General features: G+C 46.7%; 2 protein-coding genes across 8 annotated transcripts in view; both read left to right on the forward strand.

Annotated features, from left to right (window-relative positions):
- The first annotated feature begins 10409 nt into the window (after positions 1 to 10409).
- On the forward strand, positions 10410 to 15441 carry ITPRIPL1 (ITPRIP like 1). Of its 6 annotated transcripts, none has more exons than XM_032653626.1 (3): positions 10410 to 10665; positions 10854 to 11062; positions 11908 to 15441. In XM_032653626.1, the coding sequence occupies exons 2-3, from the start codon at positions 11054 to 11056 to the stop codon at positions 13564 to 13566; spliced, it is 1668 nt and encodes a 555-aa protein (XP_032509517.1). In that variant the 5' UTR covers positions 10410 to 10665; positions 10854 to 11053; the 3' UTR covers positions 13567 to 15441. The 6 variants fall into 6 exon arrangements, with proteins under 6 accessions (XP_032509517.1, XP_032509515.1, XP_032509516.1 ...); XM_032653624.1 differs by having other exon boundaries at positions 10447 to 11062; positions 11908 to 12504; positions 12634 to 15435; XM_032653625.1 differs by having other exon boundaries at positions 10447 to 11062; positions 11908 to 12149; positions 12318 to 15435.
- Positions 15442 to 19052: 3611 nt separating this feature from the next.
- NCAPH (non-SMC condensin I complex subunit H) overlaps positions 19053 to 22899 on the forward strand; it is a 36154-nt gene continuing 32307 nt past the window's right edge. The window contains exon 1 of one of the 2 annotated variants that reach the window (XM_032653529.1): positions 19053 to 19125. In XM_032653529.1, the coding sequence (XP_032509420.1) occupies positions 19107 to 19125 (19 nt within the window). In that variant the 5' untranslated portion in view covers positions 19053 to 19106. Of the gene's footprint in view, positions 19126 to 20220; positions 20336 to 22899 lie in introns of those variants that run through there. The other variant, XM_032653530.1, reaches the window with a different exon arrangement.

A 22899-nucleotide genomic window follows, 5' to 3' on the forward strand; every position in this document is an offset into this window, starting at 1 on the left:
AGGCTGGCCTCAGCTTCCCTGGGCGTCTACCAAGCAGGCGAGGCCACAAGGAGGCCTGGAAGCACAGACAGTTGGGCAGCCAGCAAGGTGATGGTTTCAGCTTCTTGAAAAGGGGTACAGGGAATTCCCTGGCAGTCCAGTGGTTAGGACTCCGTGCTTCTACTGCAGGGGGCCTGGGTTCGACCCCTGGCCTGGGAACTAAGACCCCACAAGCTCTGCAGCCAAAAAAAATGAAAAAATAAAAGGTATGAAACTAATACTCAACAGAGTATATATATAGTAGGTGAAGTGCTCAAAGACTGGTAGAATTCAACAAAAAAAAAAAAGAAAGAAAAGGGATACATGGGAGGTTGTGTTTTCTTTTTAAACCTTATATGGCTAAAACCCTCTTTATTCCTACTCTCTTGTTTGGTAATTTGCCTGAGCATAAAATTCTAGACTTGGAAACCATTTTACTTCAGAAATTTGAAGGCATTGTTCTTTCATCTCTTTGCTTCTAATGCTGTGCTGAGAAGTCTGACACCATTCTTTCTGATCCTGTGTATGTGAACTGTTTCTGTCCAGAAACTTGTAGAATCCTCTGTTTGTCCTGAGGGTTCTGAAGATACCTTGGTGTGGGTTTATTTTCATCCATGTGCTGGGCACTCAGCTTCAATCTGAAAACTCATGTCCTCCAGTTATGGGTACTTGTTTCATTATTTCTTTGATGAGATTTCCTCCTTTCCTTTTTCCCTGTTCTTTCTGGGACACCAAATTGTCATATGTTGGACCTACTTGGCTGACCCTTGTAATTTTTCTCTACTCTTTTCCAGCCCTTTGCATGTTCACTCTAACTTGGGGAGATTTCTTTGGTTTTATTGTTACGTCTCTCTATGGAGTTTTTCATTTCATTATCAAGTTTTTAATTTCCAAAATATCCTTTTGGATTCTAATTTGTTTTTAATTGAATATAGTTGATTTACAATGTTGTGTTATTTCAGGTGCCTAGCAAAGTGATTCGGTTATATATATACACACATACACATATATATTCTTTTCCAGATTCTGTTCCACTACAGGTTATTACAAGATATTGAATATAGTGCCCTGTGTTGTACAGTAGGTCCTTGCTGTTTATCTGTTATAGTGTGTACCTGTTAATTCCAAACTCCTAATTTATCCCTCCCTCCCCGGGACTCTAATTTTTTAAAGGGTATCTTGTTCTAGTTTCATGGATAAAATGTCTTCTCGGAAATCTTTGAGGGTATTAATGAGAGTTCTTTCATGAAGCATTCCTCTCACTGCTTTGTAATGAATTCAGGATTAATTGAAATACGTAATAGTGGTTCAGTTAATTACATTAATCTATAGAATATGATATTACAATGATTACATTTATAGGAAAGACTAATAACACAGGATTATCATGGTACATCTTAGAGCAGAAACAGCAAGTTATCCATCTATCCAACCCTCTATCCATCCATCTATCCACCTTATTTTTTGATGCATTTTGAAGTAAATTACAGGCACCAGTATACTTTCCCCTAAATACTTCAGCATGAACACCATTAACAGTATTTCAATATTTGCTTACCGTTTTTTGTTCATTTGAAATGAAATTTACATGTAATGAAACGCACGGACCTTAAGTGTAAAATTCTCGGTGTTTTGACAAACTCATAAATCTGTGTAAACTCAACCCCCCACCAAGGTATAGAACATTATCATTACCCCAGAAAGTTCCCTCGTGCCCTTCTTAATCAATCTCTGTCCCTAGGGGGATTCACTGTTATGATTTTTTTCTACTATAGGTTAGTTTTACCTGTGATAGTATTTCAGGTTGGTTTTTTTTTTAATTAATTAATTTATTTTGGCTGTGCCGTGTCTTAGTCGTGGCACAGGGGATCTTCGTTGTCGCATGGGGGGATCTTTTAGCTGCAGCATGCAGACTCTTAGCTGTGGCATGCATGTGGGATCTAGTTCCCTCACCAGGGATCGAATCTGGGCCCTCTGTATTGGTTTTGTTTTTTTTTTTTTTGCGGTACACGGGCCTTTCACTGTTGTGGCCTCTCCCATTGCGGAGCACAGGCTCCGGACGCGCAGGCTCAGCGGCCATGGCTCACGGGCCTAGCTGCTCCGCGGCATGTGGGATGTTCCCAGACCGGGGCACGAACCCGTGTTCCCTGCCTCGGCAGGTGGACTCTCAACCACTGTGCCACCAGGGAAGCCCGGCCCTCTGTATTGGGAGTGCAGAGTCTTACCCGCTGGACCACCAGGGAAGTCCCAGGATTTGTTTTAGAAAAAGAAGAGAAAAAGAAAATTTATGTTAACATGCATATTGTTTTACCATATGCCAGGCATTGTTCTAAAGTGCTTTAGAAATATTAACTCACTTACTTATATCAATACTTTGAGCAAGGTAGTAGTATTTTCTCTATTTTACAGATAAAGAAAACTGAGATGTAAAGTGGCCAAATAGCTTAGCCAAGGCCTCATGACTGAAGAATGGGGGTAGGGCCGGCCCTACAGCCACACTGTTAGCGACACTTCGGCCTCTGTGTGAACATCCTTCAGACCTATGTCAACTTCAAAACGCTTACAGCAGTTATCTTGGGTGGTAGGGTTGTGGGTGATTTTTATTTTCTTCCTTTTGCTTACCTGTATTTTCTAAGATTTCTTCAATGAACATATATTACACCTCTTGCTTGTATACCTAAAACTCCAAAAGTTATTTTAAAATATTCCTGATATGGCCCAACACTACTCTTTTCTAAGTCATGACACCCCTCTCACCCGATTTCTCTTCACACTCACAGCCAAACCCTTGAATATCGCCAAGCTGAAGTATGGTCACATTCTGCATCACAGACACAGTGTGTCTTCCCAAGGTTCACTTTTGTGTGATATTCATGTGATCGATCATTTCAACCAACAGACATGCAAACATCAAACATCCAGTGTCACGTGAGAGCCATGTCTGTTAGTTGACAGTTGTCACCATGGGTGGGTGAGAGGCAGGAAGTGACTAATTCAGCGTGGTTTCTGAATGTTTGCTCTTAAAATGAAGCATAGAGCAAGAGGGAGGAAGTATGGGGATATATGGATATGTATAGCTGATTCACTTTGTTATAAAGCAGAAACTAACACACCATTGTAAAGCAATTATACTCCAATAAAGATGTTAAAAATAAATAAATAAATAAAGTCACAACTTCTACCTGAAATAAATAAAAATTAAAATGAAGCATAGAATTTCTCTAAAGTGTAACATGTTTGCTTAAGATGTGCTCTGCATTTTGAAATTAATACTTTAAAGTGTTAATATAGATAAAATTCATTTTTCTTTTTTAAAATTTTATTTTGAAGTAATTTCAAACTTAAATGTACCCTTTATTCACATTAACCAATTATTAATATTTTGCCACATTTGTTTTTACTATTTTCTATATGTTTCCTTCTGAAATAACTTAAAGTTGCATACATCATGCCCCTTTAATCCTTAATACACCAGTGTGGATTTCTTAAGAATAAGGACATTTTCTTACCTATCCATTTTCTCACCTAACAGTAATGTAATACTATCGCCATATTCTAATTTTGACAGTTATCTCAATAATGTCTTTTATAGCACTTTTTCAGCTTCCAATATCCAATGCAGAATTATACATTTCACTAATTGTGAATTTATATATATAGTGAAATATATATATAGTGAAATATATATAGTGAAATATATAGTGAATTTATATATATAGTGAAATTATACATTTCACTAATTGTGAAGAGCTATTCTTCTCTCAGCATTTTTTTTTTTTTTTTTTTTGGCTGCACCATGCAGCTTTCAGGATCTTAGTTCCCCAATCAGGGATGGAACCCGTGCCCCCTGCAGTGGAAGCTCAGAGTCCTAACCACTGGATAGCCAGGGAATTCCCTTTTTTGTCTTTCTTGACACTGTCATTTTGAAGGGTAAACACCACTTATTTTGTAAAATATATTTATATTTGATTTTATGTTTCCCCACAGTACGGGTTATACAAGTTATGCACTTTGGGCAAGAATATTATGTGGGCGATGTTGTGTCCTTTCTATGTCCCAGGAAGCACATCATGGTGATGTTAATTTTGATCTCTTGACAGATCTCTCTGCTGTGAAGCTACTATTTTTCCTTTTGTAATTAGTAATCAATTTGTGGGGAGATAGAATGTCTTTGACCAGTATTTACTTGATAAAAATGTTTATGCATTTTTTGAATGTTTGTTTTATTCAAAGGCTTAAATATTTAAGAAATGTATAAATGGCTGAAAATCTACGAAAGAACTCTAAAAAACTTTGGGAAAATGCTAATGAAACACGAGAAGAAAAAGTAAGTAGATCAGAATATGGAAAGAAAACTCTGTAATGATGAAGAACAGAACATTAGGAGAGAGAAGTATGGTAATTAGCAAACTGAGAGCAAGATGGGAGAACAAACTGGAAATATGTGTGTATAGGTGAGATCCTTGCTGAGGACTTAGATCCTGTTCTCATACCTTTCATTGTATCTGATCCAAACATACTTTCCATGGTTATAAAATATGCTCAAATAAATATTTTTGAACGAATGAACAATTCATCATGATAGACTTTGGACAGAATCTGCTTACATCTTGAAATCTCCATTTAATCATTAGCATCTATTTGTTGTACTCCCAGCAGTACAAGTGCTACATCTGAGAGGAGAGAGCCTGTTGTTTTTCTGAAGAAATATATGAGAAGTAAATAATGTGCAATGATATGCCATTCAGATTGATTAAGCAGGAGTGGTGCATTTTATGCACAGGTAGCAGCTCTTCTATTAATAATTCTCCTCCTCCACAGGGCATTCCTGGATGACTGAAAACAAGGAAGCAATTTTCGACTTCCCGTTTACATTCGGAAGCATCAACAACATACAAGTCTGTCCACACAGGCCTTGACTGCACAGCAGGCTTCGAAAAATGTTTGTCACCAGAGCAAGATAATTTTTGCAACTTGTGATAATAAGAAGCTGGTTTGATGAAAACCTTGCAGTTGTGAAAAAAAATGATTTTTTGAAATTTGTGGTTGATAAAAATGGTTTCTCACATAGTTGTTTACTGTATCCCCGTTATCTTGCCTTGGTTTCCATGATCTACCACCCATAGCCCCCAAACCAAATATTTTATTTAAGATCTAAATGTTTGTATATTTGCTTATCTAATTCTTGGCCATAGACCCAATTTCTGCATCATCCTGGTCAGGATTCTGTGTGGATCCTAGGTTTGCTTCCTGTAAGTTATCTCTAACTTCCAAACAGCCTATAAAAGCAAAAAGGTATGATCCCTACGCTACCCAAAGACTCTCCTATTTTTCATGGCTGAAACACTGTATCATTTATTCAAACCTGTGTCATTCATTTATTCCATTCGTTCATTCAAAAACACTTAGCTGTTGCACAACCAGAACTGAACTAGGTCTAATTTTAGTCTTTGCCCTTGAGGTTCTCAGAATTTCATTAGAGATACCAACAGATAACCAACTCAGGAAGGTGCAGATTTCTGTGGTAAGTGCCGTATTTTCTAATGTGAACACAGATGAGATATCAACACCCAGGAGGTGCGGGTGACTAATCCGTGAGCAAGGCCCTCTAAAATATATGGGGTTGTTTAATCTGCACACTGACCTTAAAAGGAAAGGACTTTTATCGTCTTGTTTATCAGATGAGGAAGCTGAGGCTTTGGGAGGTTCAGAACTTTCCAGGCCCCAGATAGCAGGCAGCGAGACATGGCTCAGAGACCCGGTCCCTGTGCTCTTTATCCTGCCAACCTGGAAGGATGGATCATGCAAAGGAGAAGTTTTCTTTGCCCCCTCGGGGACTGGCAAGGGGACTCGCTGAGCTCCCAGCAATGTCCGGGGCGAGAGCTGGCGTCTGGATAGGGGGACCAGGTCCACGCGAGGGCTCTCAGTCCTTCCGCCTCCTCTTTCCTTGGTTCTGCCCGCAGGCCTTCTGTTGACCTGGGTTTGCAACCTGAGACTCCTCATTTCCAGATCCGGACTACAAGGGTCTTCCTTTGGGGGCGCAGGTCCCTCGGAGGAAGGACCCGCCCCTGCTGTAGCGGCTGCCCAGAAGAAAGCACGCCTTTTTTATCCTGAAATGAAATTTGTCGTTAGTTAAAACGCTCGTCCGGGCTTCCCTGCTGGCGCAGTGGTTAAGAATCCACCTGCCAATGCAGGGGACAAGGGTTCAAGCCCTGGTCTGGGAAGATCCCACATGCCGCGGAGCAACTAAGCCCGTGCGCCACAACTACTGAGCCTGCGCTCTAGAGCACGCAAGCCATAACTACTGAGCCCACGTGCCACAACTACTGAAGCCCGCGCGCCTAGAGCCCGTGCTCTGCAACAAGGGAAGCCACCGCAATGAGAAGCCCGCGCACCGCAACGGAGAGTAGCCCCCGCTCGCCACAATTAGAGAAAGCCTGTGCGCACAGCACCACCCAATGCAGCCAAAAATAAATAAATAATTTTTAAAAAACAACCGCTCCTCACGGACAGTATTTAAACGAAGTGCTAACTGCAACACAATGAGAACTAGAAGGAAAGTAATTTACAACAGCATAGTGAGAACTTCGACAGCCGAGGAAGATCGCCCGGAAGGCGCAGGGGCGAGCCGAGCTGCAGGGGTCGGGGTGGGAGCTGGCATTCCCGGGAAAGTCCGCGAAGGTTCCCCCGCAGAAGTACTCTGCTCGTTAGTGCAGCGCAGGGAAGTGATGGCTCAGACCCTCATTCACAGGCTCTCCACTTTCGGGAGGGTCGCGAGCTTCTCGCAACCATGCGCTCCATCACTGTGAGCCCCCAATCTCGCCCGCGGTGACCGATGTGTCCTGGAGGAGCGGACCCGGCTGAGAGCACGGAGATGGGGGGGCTTGGGCGTAGGAGGGTGCAGGCGCGGCTCCGGGTACAGTTGCCTCTGAGGGGCGAAGGGAGGGCGCTCGTGGAGCCCCCAGAACTGACCGGGAGTAGGAAGCCCCTTTCCCGGGTCTCCGGAACCGGGAGAACGCCGCTCAGGCACAAATCAGGTCCTGGATTACACATGCCAGCTTGGGCGCACCTGTTCCTTTAGAAAACGCATTTTGAGCTCCATTCGAGTAAGACACACCAGAGCCCATTCATTCATGATTTGGGCATTGTCTGAATGTTATCTTTATATTGTGAAAATAGTACCTGCTCATTGTTAAACAGTTCAAAAGCATAGAAAGAGGTAAAAGTCACCCGTAATCAATCCCTACACCCTTAGAAGATCACTGTAAATATTTTGGAATTCACCCTTTGAAACTTTTTTCCTAAGCATATCTCCTAGGTAGTATATACACACAACACGTAACACAGTGGTATTAAACCATAGCTTGCTTTTCTAACTGGCTTTCCCCCACACACACACTTAATATATTATGGTCTATTTTCCATGTTGATGTAGATTTACACATTTTATTTTTTATATATACAGTATATTTGTATGTTTTTATAGGTGTGTGATGACCAAAACATGAGTGTAAGATTTATGTAGTGATATTATTTTTGGTAAACATACTGGAAATACGTGGGTGCCCCAGAAGACTCTTTTACGAAAACTTTATGGTTTGTGTATCATTTTAAAATATCTTCACAGACCTATGGCTCAGCTTATCCCAATGATCATAATTATCTTTTCACGAATAATCTGCCATCCACTCTAGCAGTGGGAGTCTTCTCCATGTGGCCTCTTTCCACCTTCTATAACATCACCCGAGACAGGCTAATAATGGCTCCCTCTCCTTTTTTTAAAAAATTAATTTATTTAATTAATTTATTTTTGGATCGGTTGGGTCTTCGTTGCTGTGCGCGGGCTTTCTCTAGTTGCGGCAAGCAGGGGCTACTCTTCCTCGCAGTGCGCAGGCTTCTCATTTCGGTGGCTTCCCTTGTTGCGGAGCATGGGCTCTAGGCTCATGGGCTTTGGTAGTTGCAGCACACGGGCTCAGTAGTTGTGGCACATGGGCTTAGTTGCTCCGCAGCATGTGGGATCTTCCCGGACCAGGGATCAAACCCATGTTCCCTGCATTGGCAGGCAGATTCTTAACCACTGCACCACCAGGGAAGTCCCTCAACTCTGAAATATTTTTGCCTCTAGTTGTCCCATGCAGACTATTCATAAAATCTACTTCTTCAGTAACTACAAACTCTGCTTTGGTTTCTTGAATAAACAGCAAAAACTGAACAGTACTGGTAACATCTGTAGATTCATCAAGCCTAGGAAAACCACTCAAAACTGTTTGCCATGTTTTTTAATTGATGACTGATGTTTCTCCCAATGTTCTCAAGTCTTTGAGCAACCGTTCTCCCCAAAAGGCTAATAGTCTTCAACAAATTTTAGGTTTTGCAGACCAGGAGGCAGAATCAAGTAATTATGTAGGTACTTACTTTCCACGTATGTATTTTTTTGTGATGAAAATAAATTTATTAAATTTATTTTTGGGGAAAACTACCATATTTGTTAAATTAGTGACCACTGCTATAGTTCACTCATGTGTCATTTGTGTACAATCACCAATTAGTGTGAATGACAAGATGTCCGAATGACTTGGTTTCCTATTAATCCACTCACTAAGCCAACTTCATGTTGAAGAAGAAAAATCACCAGAAAACAGCCCAAGAAATGTCCACTGCTAGAGGGCTTTTTGTTTATTTAAGTGTAATCTTTCAACGGATTAGTAGTTCTCTAGCTTGGAGTCTCTAATTTGATATAGCAACCAACTTAATTTCTGTGCAGACCAGGAATTAGCAAATGTCTTCTAACCCGACAATCACTTTAAAAGCAAACCCTTAGTTGATCATGAAAACACACCTTTAAACACATGGCTCTAAACACCATTGTTTTGCCCACCCTGAAATGTATTTTTTTCATCCTGACACTGTCATGTCATAACTTTTAAAATGATAATTTCATTATTATTGCTCAATTGCACTGAGGCTTAGTAGGAGTAGCCTGTGGTCTATTCTTCATCATGCAAGTTTATAAAAAAGTAAGTTTGAAACTTCAATCATGGTTAGCCAGAAGACGGTCTTTCTTTCCCCCTCCACAATTAAATACATCAGTATTTTTGGAAGTACTGTCCAAATTGTTTGACGTCCCCTCTGCATTGACCCTGGATAAGGAAGCGTGAAACTTGATTGTCTTTCAGCAGAAGGACTTTAATTGGTAATTATGGAGAGATCATTACTTCCTTTTCTCCTTGGATAGCTGACACAGGACAGGAAGGAAGGTTGGGGTTCTTTCTGAGACTCTAAAGATTCTTTTCAAAAAGTCCATTCCGTTGGCATTTCTTAGCGAATAAGCTCATCCGGTCTCCACACTTTGTAAAGTTCTCTTTTACACACACATCGTATCACCTGAGTCATCCGGTAGATTTAGGATTCTTATTCCCAAGTGGCTAGTAAGGCCTCAGGCCAGCTCTTTGGGTGCTGTCTGTTTTTTCATGAGAGTCACTTTGATAGGAGAAAGGGATTGGGGAAAGACACCTGAGTCTGGTGAGGTACTTTAAGGATGATGACCACACACCTCACCTGCTGTACTGAGACAGAGGGGACCTGGGATCCTTTGCTGCAGTGCTTGCACCTGCAAACATTTCCTCTGCAACAGAATACAAAGAAACTATAAGGAACTACATGCATGTGGCACTTGAGGCAAATTATAAACAAGATACAAAAAGACCAAAATCCCAACTGCCACTTCTGAGGTGTCCCAGCAAAAGCAGGGTCCTGGGCAAGATTCCTGCAAAAGGCACCACCAAGGGGGTGGGCAGACCACCCAAGCCCCCTCCCCCCAAACCCGCCCCTACCCTCACCCCATTTAAAAAACCAGCTCCCCCCACGCCCTCAGGGAATGAGCAAGGGAAACTGTTGCTTGTTTTCTCTCTCTTCTGCTGCAGCAGGAGTCCCAATAAAGCTTTCCTGAATTTCTCATCCGGCCTTTTACAAATTTCTATTGATTAAAGAGTCCAAGGACCCTAGTTGGGAACTACCATTTTGCGCAGGGCCAGCCTGAAGTGGGAATGACGGTCCCCCCATGCTTTCTTGGTTATGCAACCATCATCCTCCCTGTCAGTGTATTCTAAAATCCCATTAAGTGTATTCTCCATCGAACCCAGCTGAGTGAAGCTGACAGCCGGCCCTGCAGTGCCCCCTTGCGCGACTCTAGGGAGGCTGATCGCCTGCGGCGTGAGCGCCCCTCAGCAGCGAGTCTGTGGCCACAGCCCCTCCGCAGGGCCTTGGGAGGCAAAGCGGCGGACACACTGCGCGCGCTGACGAGAAGGGTCACCCGGCCCCAGGGTTGGACTCCTGCTGAGCGCTCGCTGCGCGGCGGGGATTTGGGTGGGCGGGGCTGGGCGGGGCTGGGCGGAGCCTGGACCGCGGGAGCGCGTTATCCGGCTGGCGCCCTCGGAGCGGCGCGCGGCACCGTGGGGTCTCGGGGCCCGCCGCTCACAGACAATCGGACCCTTGGATAAACATGGTGTGCTCCCCGGGAGAGGGGAGCGGGGCCACGTCCGCGGGCGGACCCGGCGAGGAACCCGGAGCCCCCACCGTGCGGGGGAGAAGGCGGGGACGGTCAGGCCGCGCGGGCTCTTTAAGACCGTGCTCGTGCTAACGCCTACCGTGAGTAACCTGGTCCCAGGTCCCGGGAGAAACGAGTTGGCTTGGTCTAAATAGGTGGATGAGAGCTCAGATCTCTAGGCGTGGAATTTGGGGAAGTTATGAATGGGGGGTGGGGAGGCACATGGCTTTGAGCCAAGCCCCCAGGTACGTTGTAAATTTTTTTTTTTTTTTTTTTTGCGGTACGCAAGCATGTGGGATCTTCCTGGACCGGGGCACGAACCCGTGTCCCCTGCATCGGCAGGCGGACGCTCAGTCACTGCGCCACCAGGGAAGCCCCGTTGTAAATTTTAACAGGGCTCCTGGAGAGGGCGGTGAGACTAAGCAAGGACGAGTTCCAAAGGGAGGAGAGCCCCCCACCTGGCTTCAGCGCCCACGCGGCTGGTCCTTCATGATCTCGGTAAGCCCAGTAGCTTGTGAACAGGTGGGGTGAGTGCAGGAAGCATCAGGCCTTTGTGGTGGATGGGTAGGCAGAGGAACCCACTCCTGCGGGCTCTCAGGAGGCCTTGGGCATCCAGTTCTTCACGAAGTTTCCTGGGCCAAGAGGTGGAGCTGTGCCTGCCTTTGGGTCTGGCCCACCAATGGGGTATCCGGCAGCCCCGGTAGGACCTCAGAGAGCACAGCAGCAGGTGTGGAGAAGTGGCTGGTGGCACTGTGCCTCCTTGGCAGGCCCCCCCCCCAGGGGGTTGGCCCACTGGGCGCGGGAGTGGAGGAGCTGCTGAGCAGTCTGATGACACAGGCTGAGCTGAATGAGGATTGTGGAGTCACAGAGGAAGTAGGATGCTACAGCATCCCACTTGGCGTGGGGCTGACGGCCTGGCAAGAAGAAAGGTGTTGCCCAGGCAGACCAGTGCTTTCTGCCCATGGAAGGGAGCCTCTGGGATAAGCAGGGCACATCTGGTGCCCATGGTGGACTGATGAGTTGGGTGAAGCCACCCTGGAACAGGGTCCCCCTCCCCATCCTAGGAATGAAGAGAGTCCCATGTCCATATTCTGGATACCACCCACACCATGTGGAAGGAAAGCAGTAGAGAGGCTGGGTGGTACATCCTGCTGCCCCCCTTTTTCCCCAAATCCTCCCAGGCAGGCCGCCCTTGCTCTGTCCAACCCCAGCTCTGTGAGCTTACAGTTCCTCCTGAGTAGCTGGCTTCCAGGATTTGGGGTTCCAGCGCTATGGGGAATACGCGCTGGAGAGCAGATGAATCCCGAAGATCACCACTAACTCCCATCCTCCTACTTCTCTAGATGCAGAGGCCTCCAATGGCTGTGATAAGCCTTCTGTTCTTGGCAGTGATGTACGTTGTGCACCACCCTTTGATGGTCAGTGACCGGATGGACCTGGACACACTAGCCAGAAGTCGGCAGCTGGAGAAGCGGATGAGTGAGGAGATGCGCCAGTTAGAACTAGAGTTTGAAGAGAGGAAGCGAGCAGCTGAGGAGCAGCAGAAGGCAGAGAACTTCTGGAGAGGAGACACATCCAGTGACCAGTTAGTGCCGGGGAAGAAAGACAGGGGGCGGCCGTTCCAGGCGGATGGCCACGAGGGGCCGCTGGGCTGGATGCTGGGAAACCTGTGGAACGCTGGCCTCTTTTGCTTTTTTCTCATCTTTGAGCTCCTGCAACAGAACATGCAGCACGAGCCGGCCTTTGATTCCAGCAGCGATGATGAGACGGAGGAGGTCCGTGTCGTGCCTGTCACCTCCTACAACTGGTTTACCGACTTCCCCCAGAGGGAGGTCCTGGAATCCTTTCACAAACACCACATCCAGAACGTCACCCGGGACCTGCCCTGCACCTGCGAGTTCGTGGAGAGCTTTGTGGACGACCTCATCAAGGCCTGTCAGGTGCTCAGCCGCCGGGAGGCTCACCCACAGTTGGAGGACTGCCTGGGCATCGGGGCTGCCTTCGAGAAATGGGGAACCCTCCACGAGACCCAGAAATTTGACATCCTGGTGCCCATTGTTCCCCCGCAGGGCACTATGTTTGCGCTGGAGATGAGGGATCTGGCCCTAGGCCGCCGCTGTGGCCGCGTGCGGGTCGAGTCGGAATGCGTGTGCAAGCGCGAGAAGCTTCTGGGGGACGTGTTGTGCCTGGTGCACCACCACAGGGACCACTCAGCCCTCCTGGGCAAGTGTAACAGCTCCATCAAGGCGGCTCTCTGCACCGGCTCCTACCTGGATGTGTGTAAGACCGTGCAGTGGTTCCGGAACATGGTGGGCAACGCCTGGGCCCTCGTGGCCCACAAGTATGACTTCAAGCTCAGCCTGCCGCCGTCCGCCACCTCCTGCAAGCTCAGGCTGGACTACCGCTCAGGCCGCTTTCTCTCAATCCGCCTGGTCCTGGGTGTGCAACAGGAAGACACCTTGGTCTACCTGGTGAGTCAGGCCCCTGACCAGGAACAGCTCACCAGCGTGGACTGGCCCGAGTCCTTTGCAGCCTGTGAGCACTTGTTCCTAAAGCTGGTCGGGCGTTTTGCTCCCGAGAACACCTGTCACCTCAAGTGCCTCCAGATCATTTTGAGTCTCCGGGACCTTCAGAGTCTACCCCAGGGAGCATGCCACCCCATCCTCACCTCTTACCACTTCAAAACAGCCCTCATGCACCTGTTGCTGCAGCTGCCCCTAACAGACTGGCGGCATGGCATGCTCTCCCAGCGGCTCCAGGACATCCTCTGGTTCTTGGGCCAAGGCCTCCAGAGAAGGTCCCTCCATCATTTCCTCATTGGTAACACCTTTCTGCCCCTGACCATCCCGATCCCTAAGACATTTCGTAATGCTGAGCCCGTCAATCTCTTCCAACACCTGGTGCTAAACCCCATGGCACATTCACAGGCAGTGGAAGAGTTCCACAACCTTCTGACCCAGGTGAAAGCTCTGCCCTGTGCCTCGCTGGCTGGGACACATTAATGTACAGGCCATTAGAAAGCGGGAGAAGGTATTTCTGATTCTCAGGCTGCAAAAGACTTTATTTTTTCAGACACATCAGCAGTATATGTGATCTTCACCTTGCCAGTGGGGACTATGATAGACTAAGACACTTAGGAGTACGTGAAGTGGTCGTGAGGAGGGGTCCAGTCTGCAGGGCCTAATCGAGGCTGGGTCTTTGAAGTTTTCTTCTCCTGACTTAACTTTCATCATGACCCCAAGAGGGCCCAGGGTAACAGATGTTATGGGAGGATCTTGCTGCTAAAGAGTTGAGATCCAGAAGAGGCCTGTGGAGTTGGGTTTTGTAGCAACACTGGAAGTCAGAGAACCAGAGAATACTTCCATTCCAGCTGATTCCTTCTTTTGTGAACGACTCCGAGCACATCCCTTGTAAACTGGTTTCCTTATTGAACTCAGCCCAACTCATATCCAAGCTGATAGCACTCCATTTTATCCCAAATACTGTGATGGTAGCTTCTCGTATTTTAATCGAATTTTTCAGACCTCCACTATTTGAAGATATAACCAAGATGTTTATTTGCCATTTTCTTAATTTAGCCCTATTTTCATATGATACGTGCAAGATAATATAGCTGTTTTATGCATCTGAAAAGAACTCCAATACTACCCAAATAACTTGACTCACAGACAAATATTAAGTCAACAGTGGCCTGTCCCATAATTGAAATAATGGATTTACTAAAATTAATTACATCGTCAACATCTGATGACCTCCTCAGTGCCTGGAAACATTATAAAACCCTTAAGGAGGACAGTCTTTTGGGGGGCTCTGAGATGAACAATTACGGTTTCTGAGGGGAGCCACTTATTTGTTAAATGGAAAGAAGGTTTAGCTACCACGTGCAGCTGTGCTTTTTCTCAGTCTGGTAATGCCTTTGTATTCTCTTTTCAAAGAAGACAAAGGGATTATTTGAACTGCGTGTGTGGGTTTGCAAAGCGGGGTCATCACAATCCAGGCCCACTGCCAGGGCTGGACAGGAAGGGACTGTGAATCAGTTCAGCTCTAACAAAGTCATAATTCTGGCGATATGATTGGTATATTTCCCCCTCTTTCAAAGCCCTGGGCATCCTGGGGAGGAGTGTTAAGAAATGTGACTCTAGTTGTGGGTGTGGTTGTTTTGGAAATACCAGTGCTGTTCCTACCCAGCACTGCCAGGAAGATCTTCGGGGGAGGAGAACCTTGCCCCACATTTAATGTGACCTCATGGGGGGTTTAGGTGCTGGCCTCGTAGGCTTTGGTTATAGAATCCACACCCTCCCCGCAGCAAAAATCAATTACAAGTGTCCCAGAAGCTGATGCCAGCCAATATTTGGGGCTCCCACTGCTGCACGAGAGCTGCTGTGTTCTCGCGTTGTCAGCTGCTATCTGCCAGGTACAGCTTTCAAGAGCAGATGTGATGATGGTTGGTTCTATGCTGGTGGGATTTTGGTGTTTTAAAAACATCCACATGTTTTTTGGGATTTCCCTGGTGGTGCAGTGGTTGAGAATCTGTCTGCCAATGCAGGGGACACGGGTTCGAGCCCTGGTCTGGGAAGATCCCACATGCCGCGGAGCAACTAAGCCTGTGTGCCACAACTACTGAGCCCACGTGCCACAACTAGTGAAGCCCGCGCGCCTACAGCCTGTGCTCCGCAACAAGAGAAGCCACCGCAGTGAGAAGCCCGCGCATCGCAACGAAGAGTAGCTCCCCTCACCACAACTAGACAAAGCCCACGTGCAGCAACAAAGACCCAACGCAGACAAAAATAATTAATTTAAAAATACATATGCTTTTTGTTTAGAAAATAATTTGCTGGTGTTTTACTTCCAAATCAATAAAGAAGATTATTTTCTGTATCGGTTGGAACCTGCAATACCAGCAGATCAGCATTCTCACATGCCTGTTCCCAAGAAGTTCACGTTACCCTGATCGCTTCATCCAGTACATCCTGGTGTTTCTCAGTGTACCTTGAATCAGTCTGCCCTGTGGTTTCCCAGTGGCATGGCCGGTAACCAGAAAAGAGTAATTCAGAATCTTAAGGAACACCTAAGTTGTTCGTTTTCATGGTGTCCAAACCAAAATATCAGCCAAATTAAAAGGTCTTAATGTCTACAAACAACATATATAAACTCCAGAGGGCACAGGCCTAGCAGGTAGAAAGAAGGTGGTATGATCTAGGACTGGGTGGTTTCTAGTCTAGTACAAGACAAGGAAGAAAATGTAAAGTTATGAGTGGGCGGAAGAATACAAAGGGAACAGTCAGCAAAGCTTGGGTGGGGCAGAGAGTATAAGAAAGAGTATAGAGAAAACAAGTATTAATGGGAAGAACAGAGCTGTTGTGCTCTGGGAATACTCTTACAATGAAAGGGGAAGCTTCCAGATACTCAGGAAGCTCAATTTTATTCTAAACAATACCTGGCTGGCACCCAGGATATAACAGCGATTATAGTAATGGGAATACTTAGCATTCATCGAGCATTGCCAATGGTCCAGGCACTGTTCTGCACATCTGGTAACTCATTTAATCTTCACACTATAACCCCACGAAGTGGGTGCTTTAACCCCTCCATTTTGCCTACGAGGAAACAGGCTCAGAAGGAGTATACATAGCTCATAAGTGGCAGAGCCTGGAAGAAAGTACCCGTCCTAGCAACCTTCCAGCACGATCTTGGGAATAAGATGTAGGGGTTACAGTGTTTTGAAAAGCAAAAAGCATGATATTAATTTTAAGATAAACTATATTAATTTTAACATAAAGGGTGGTATGTTATTGTCTGGGAATTCTGGAAGATAGAAATTGTTGGTTCGTAGTCCAGTCCTTAGGAGGTCAGGAATTTTATATCACATACAAAAATTAAAGGCATTTGCTCAGACGCCAAAACAAATGCAAAGCCATTTCAACTACATGCCCTGTTGAACCCCAGTGACTTGGTGGTTTATATCATGAACTACATTGATATAAGCCAGCTGCAGGCTGGAAGGTCAGGGCAAATTTCAGCCAAAAGACTGTTCAGGTAGCCAGCTGATAACACTATTATTCCTCACCTAAACTAAGGCTGTTTGGCATCCATTTTGGGGAATTAGAATCTGGGTGAGGAGTGAAAAATAGGGAAGGGGAATGGCTCCAGCACTTTTCTGGCAGATGAGGGGTGGAGGAGGGGCCCCACTACTTTTGTGGACAGAAGAGTTGAGCTTTGCAGGCCACTGATACCAGTGTTGAACGGATCTCTTGGCACCCGCCTAGTAGTCCTAATCCCCGCAGACAAAGAAGACATTCAGAACGGGAGGTGAAAGACCTGCCTGCACCAGGCGGGCCTGGCCTACAGAAATGCAGGGGGTGCAGTTGGCACTGCACACGGAGCCCCAGGCACTCAGCTCAGGAGGCTCCACTACAACCACCGGACAGCTTCACACCTCAGCCAATGGCTGATGGGTCTCCTAGGAGCCTTCCTCTGCTAAGAGTTCCAAGCCAGTTCAAAGCCCAGTGCGGGCAGGGGGCGGGGGGAGGTATTATCATCACTGTTTTATAAATAGGGAAGAAAATGGGGCCCAGAGAGGTTAAGACGCCCAATCCAGGATTAAGCTTTTCTTCGAACTTTTTTCATTCAGTACATATTTAAGCACTTGCTGTATCCGGCGCTAGCATCAGGCCCTGGGAAAACAATGGTGAGCAAAGACACGCTTTGTCCTCATGGGGCTGACAGTCTATGCAGGAGACAGATATGAAATAGTCCCCCCAGCAGATGTAAAAGGTTACCTATATGGGAAGAGAATCTAAAAAAAGTGGATATATGTATAACTGATTCACTTTGCTGTACACCTGAAACTCACACAACATTGTAAATCAACTATACTCCAGTGAAAATTAACAAAAAAAACAAGGGTGACAAGTTCCACTAAAGCCTCCAGTAAGGACACTTGAGCCTACCAGGGAAGGCCTCCCTGAGGAAGTGATATGAGCTGAAATCTGACAGGAGTTAACTCGGTGAAGATGAGGATGGAGAGGATCCTACGTAGAAGACGTGGCACATGCAGAGGCCCCGTGGTGAGAGCTGGCACCGTGAGGGCTAGTCTGAAAGGAGGCCCAGTGACTGGAGGGCAAGGAGAAAATGGAGGCAAGGTGCAAAGTGAGGCTGGAAAGGCTGTGGGGACCAGGCCCAGGAGGGCCTTGTAGATCATTTTAGAATCTCCCTGAGCAATGGCACCTTTGAAGCATTTTGGACTTTGGGAGGAAGCGACAGGTCGGTTTTGTACTTAGCAACCACCACCCTGGGCCCAAGGAGAAGCGGGTCAGAGCAGGTTTGGGGCTGCTGCGGACCAGCGAGAAGGAAATATGGATGAAAAGAGATGCGGGATAGAAGAGATTTTTAGGAAGTAAAAAGAGCTCAGCAATGGATCGTGTGTGAAGAGTGAGGGAGAGGGAGGCGTCCAGAATGACCCCTGGGTGCTGATTTGGGTTCCTGGGTAAATTTGTTTCCTTTCTTCTATCCCACACTGCCTTACACTAAAGATTTGAAGGTGGTCACTGGGAGAACAACTTCGTGCAAAAAATAAATAGGCTTAAAAAGTCGTTTTCAACAAGGTGGTACTTCTTTGGTTGCCAAAACGATTGAGGGGCACCCTTGGCATTTAGCGAGAAAATCGTGTCAGGGACGCTGAGCAGGAGTCCCACAGGCCAAGCGTTGTTTCACCCTGAATGCCAACAGCACCTTGGAGAAGAAGCACGGTATAAAATGCCATACGTGTGTTAAGACATTATAGGATGTTCGAGGGATATTTGGGGGAACCGCCCTGGCCTCTGCTCCTGTAATACAGTTTTTGGGATGAGATGAAGCAGAATGAACAGATGGATGGCACATTATACTTGTCTCACTTCCGACCTTAACCTTATTTTTTTTGAAAGGGAGGAAGATATCCAGGAATCTTTTCGCAAGAATCAATAAAAACGATGGTCTTCATTTAAAAAAAAAAATGTACACACAACATTTTGCATCTGTTCTTTCCCTGCCTGGAACACTCCTCATTCCGGTGTCGGCTACCTCTCACCTTCCTCCCACACCCCATCATCACTTTCTACCTCCTAGTGTTTTGCTGCCCTTATAGCACAGGTCGCGATGGGAAAATCAACCTTTGTTTCCTCAGTCACCTGCCTCCCCCACTAGTATGTAAATTCCGTGAAAGTAGAGCCCTTGCCCGCTCCGCTCCACGCTGGGTGGGTCCTAGCGCCCAGTTCTGCGTCTAGCGCTCGAAAGGAGGGAGTTTTCATACTATTTCCCGGGAGGTGGCGGGGGCGTCCATGGATCCATTACAGTCCACCCAGGACCCGAGCTCGGAGCGCTCAATCCCTGCCGTCTCACTTCCACGCGGCGCGTCACGACCCTTTTCGCGCGGAGGAAGGACCAAGGCGGTCTGCGCAGGCGCGCCTCTGGCCCCGCCCACGGTGGCGTCATCACGGCCGTTATTACGCTCAGGCGTCTCGGCGGGCGATTTAAAACCAACTCTGGAGACGCGGAGGATAAGATGGGACCTCCCTGGCCCGGTGAGGCTGAGTGGGTGGGAGGCGGGCGGGAAGGGCCCGGTGCGAAGAGGTGCTCCGGGTGGCGGGGCTGGCGGGCTGGCCTGAGCCGGAAGAGCGGCTATTCTCGGCCTTGTCGTTGGCCTTGTTCTCCGCCGGCTGAAGTAGAGGCAGGCGGTATGGGGGAGAGGAGGGCCGGCGCAGGGTGGGCGGGCGGGTGCGTTCGGCCAATCAGGACGCGGCTTCGGCCCGCGCCGCTCTTGCCGCTGTGAGCCGGATGTGGGACGCCTTACTCTCTGGGCTCCTACATTTTGCGCGGTGTCTCTTTAAAAGGAGGTTTTCCTGGAATGCACGTTAGTTCAGGGCCATGGAAGTATTGTGGTTACTGCTGTATGCTTAATACGCATGTATTTATTTTTACATTCATTCAACTAGTATTGAGGGCCCCCTTCGGGCCAGAACCTTTTTCTTTCTTTCTTTCTTTTTTTTTTTTTTTTTTTTTTTGCGGTACGCGGGCCTCTCACTGTTGTGGTCTCTCCCGTTGCGGAGCACAGGCTCCGGACGCGCTGGCTCAGCGGCCATGGCTCACGGGCCCAGCCGCTCCGCGGCATGTGGGATCCTCCCGGACCGGGGCACGAACCCTGTCCCCTGCATTGGCAGGCGGACTCTCCACCACTGCGCCACCAGGGAAGCCCCGGGCCAGAGCCTTTGTCAGATGCATAAATATAGCAAAGAACAAAACAGATAAGATCCCACCCTCTTAGAGCATGTATTTTAGTTCGGGAGACAGACAGGAAACGAAATAATTACAGATGAGGCTGAGTACTCAGATTGAGAAAAGCAGAGTCGGGGGAGGGTCCCTTTAGATTAGGGAGTCAGGGAAGATCTTTAAGCAAGATTCTGGGGAACGTGTTCAGGCAGAAGGAGCAAGTACAAAAAACGGGCAAAAGAGAAAGAGACTGACATGGGCGAGGACCAGGATTTTGTAACTGAACAGTGAGTGAGGTCGGGCAGGTAGTCAGGGCCTTTGTAGGTCTTGGTAAGAGGTTTGGAAATTTAGTTACATTTTGGATGTGGTAAGTGACTTACCTGAGTCAGGTGAAAGGGTCAATAATCACGTGGCTAAGAGCTTGACACTCAGGGCAGTGATATGGGCTGCTCAGGGAAGTGGCCTGTGGACTGAGAAGTAAATTTGGTCATCATCATCATATAGATGGCAGAACCATGGGAACAGGTGAGAACACTAGGAAGATCCTGTAGAGAAAATACTTGGGACCAACATTTAGAAGCTGGTTAGAGAAGGAAGAGCTAGAAAAACTCAGAAAAGAGTGGTGTTGTAGAAGCCAAGAGTGTTTCAAGTGCTGTTGACTCTCAAGAGGGATGAAGCCCGAAAAGTGACGATTGGTTTTGGCAACATGAAGCTGTGGTGGTGGGCGTGGGAGCCAGATCAGAGGGGTTGAAAAATGAGTAGGAGTTGAGATGGATACCGAAAGTGTTTTTGAGTTCAGTAACCATCTGCTGAATGAATGAATGTATAATGGGAAGGGAAGGAGAGAAATGGGGAGGGAATGTAAAGGGAAGGAGAGAAATCAGGGAAAGACAATTCTGAGAAATAAGGTGTGCCTCTAATTCCCATTCTGAGTTCCCCTCTTAGACAAATTCCTCCTTTAGTGCTTTCTATTTCTGTTTTTCTCTTGTCCCAAGGTCCAACTCCCTTCCTTACGTTGGTTGCAGTGCCCACATTCAAGTAGTCACAAGTCCTCTTGATTCGGTCTCTAAAAATGTCTGTTGCCTCCTTCCTATTTTTACTTTCTTCATTTTTGTTTGTTTTGACCTCAGCTGAGAGTTATGTTAATCATACTCTTTAGCTTGTGGGAAGCTATCAGGGAAACATGTGAAGTTGTTCTTGTATTTTTAATTCTCTTTTATCCCCACTCTTCATTCTTTCCCTTCCCCTTACATGGGCAACCTTATAGTGTTTTTTGTGTGTCGCTATTTTTAATGTGTTCCTATAAAATGTGTGTGATATTATGCATATTTTTTTCATATCACCAATTCTGAACCAGCTGAGATATACATTCTTATTCTCCTTTGGAGGATGAAGAAGCAAACCCTTAGAGCATTTACTTAAAATTTCTCCAGTTAGTAAGTGAAGGAGCTGGAGTTTGAAGCCAAGCCTTCTGATTCTTAAATCTGGAAACTCTCTCCCCAGGTCTCTCAGTTCCTTCATCTCTGCCTTCCGAGGATCTTGTTTCTTGGCCTACTCTCATAGGCCATAGCCACTCTCCACCGTGGTCACACCCTAGACCTTGTCGCTGCACCACTCTGTCATCTCAGTGCACCCCGCCTCAATCACTCCTGTCTTTCCAGCTTACTCCCTCTTGTTCCCCGACTCCAACAATCCTTTGACCCAGCAGACCTGTATTCTTCTACTTTTCACTGTCTCTCACCTCTCTGCCCTTGTTCCCCTCCTTACTTAGCTTACATTCAGTGGTCGTTTGGTGTAATCACTCCCTTTCATATGCCCAAAACCACTTGCCCTCTTCTTGCCTCCTTAAACTTGCTTGACAAAATCACAACTCTGGTTAATCCCTACTCTGCCTACTCTGCTTGCACCCAGTGGTCTCAAGGGGACCCTAAAGCTGCCCAGCATTCATGCTGTATTCCCTGGTTCATCCACTCTCCTTTTAGATGATGATTTCATATCTTCCTTTCTCTCCTGAAATCTCCAATACCTCCTCCCCAGCCCTCACCCTTACCTGCTGAGTTTTTGGTTTTTAGCTGCTTCCTTTAATTTTTAAAAGATTATTTATTTATTTATTTGTTTGTTTTGGCTGCTCCGGGTCTTAGTTGCGGCATGTGGACTTCTTAGTCCTGGCATGCATGAGGGATCTAGTTCCCTGTCCAGGTATCAAACTCCGGCCCCCTGCATTGGGAGCGTGGAGTCTTACCCACTGGACCACCAGGGAAGTCCCTAGCGGCTTCCTATTTTACTAAGAAAATAAAAGCAATCAAAAGATATCCACGGGCTTCCCTGGTGGCGCAGCGGTTGGGAGTCCGCCTGCCAATACAGGGGACACGGGTTCGTGCCCCGGTCCGGGAGGATCCCACATGCCGCGGAGCGGCTGGGCCCGTGAGCCATGGCCGCTGGGCCTGCGCGTCCGGAGCCTGTGCTCCGCAACGGGAGAGGCCACAGCAGTGAGAGGCTCGCGTAACACAAAAAAAAAAAAAAAAAAAGATATCCGCAAGTCCACCAGTGCACCTTCTCCCCTACCTGCGTCTTTGCCTGTGTTCTTAGTCTTCCTTCCTTTTGCTGTGGATGGACTCTATGCTCTCAGCAAGGCAGCCCCTTTACCTGCTTGAGTACATTGTTCAGCAACTTTTACCCTTTCTTCTGCATGATCTCTGTGAATAACGGCCCTCTCAAAGATATCTGGAACCTGTGAGTATGTTGTTTTACATGGTAAAAGGGACTTTGTGGATATGATTTTTTAACATTTTTTAAATTAAATTTTATTGGAGCACAGTTGATTTACAATGTTGTGTTAGTTTCTGCTATACAGCAAAGTGAATCAGTTATACATATACATATATCCACTCTTTTTTAGATTCTGTTCCTATACAGGTCATTACAGAGTGTTGAGTAGAGTTCCCTGTGCTGTACAGTAGGTTCTTATTAGTTATCTGTTTTATATATAGTAGTGTGTATATGTCATTCCCAATCGCCCAGTTTATCCCTCCCCCCCCCCACATTTCCCCCTTGGTAACCATAAATTTGTTTTCTACATCTGTGACTAT

Source organism: Phocoena sinus, chromosome 13, assembly GCF_008692025.1.
Source record: "Phocoena sinus isolate mPhoSin1 chromosome 13, mPhoSin1.pri, whole genome shotgun sequence".
Lineage (NCBI taxonomy): Eukaryota > Metazoa > Chordata > Mammalia > Artiodactyla > Phocoenidae > Phocoena > Phocoena sinus.

Bases quoted from the DNA above. Each gene is read 5' to 3' on its own strand.
- ITPRIPL1 (XM_032653623.1), top strand. From the start codon at position 10,724: ATGAGAGCTCAGATCTCTAGGCGTGGAATTTGGGGAAGTTATGAATGG. The intron at 11,063-11,907 runs GTAAGCCCAGTA...CTACTTCTCTAG, and splicing joins GCTGGTCCTTCATGATCTCG to ATGCAGAGGCCTCCAATGGC.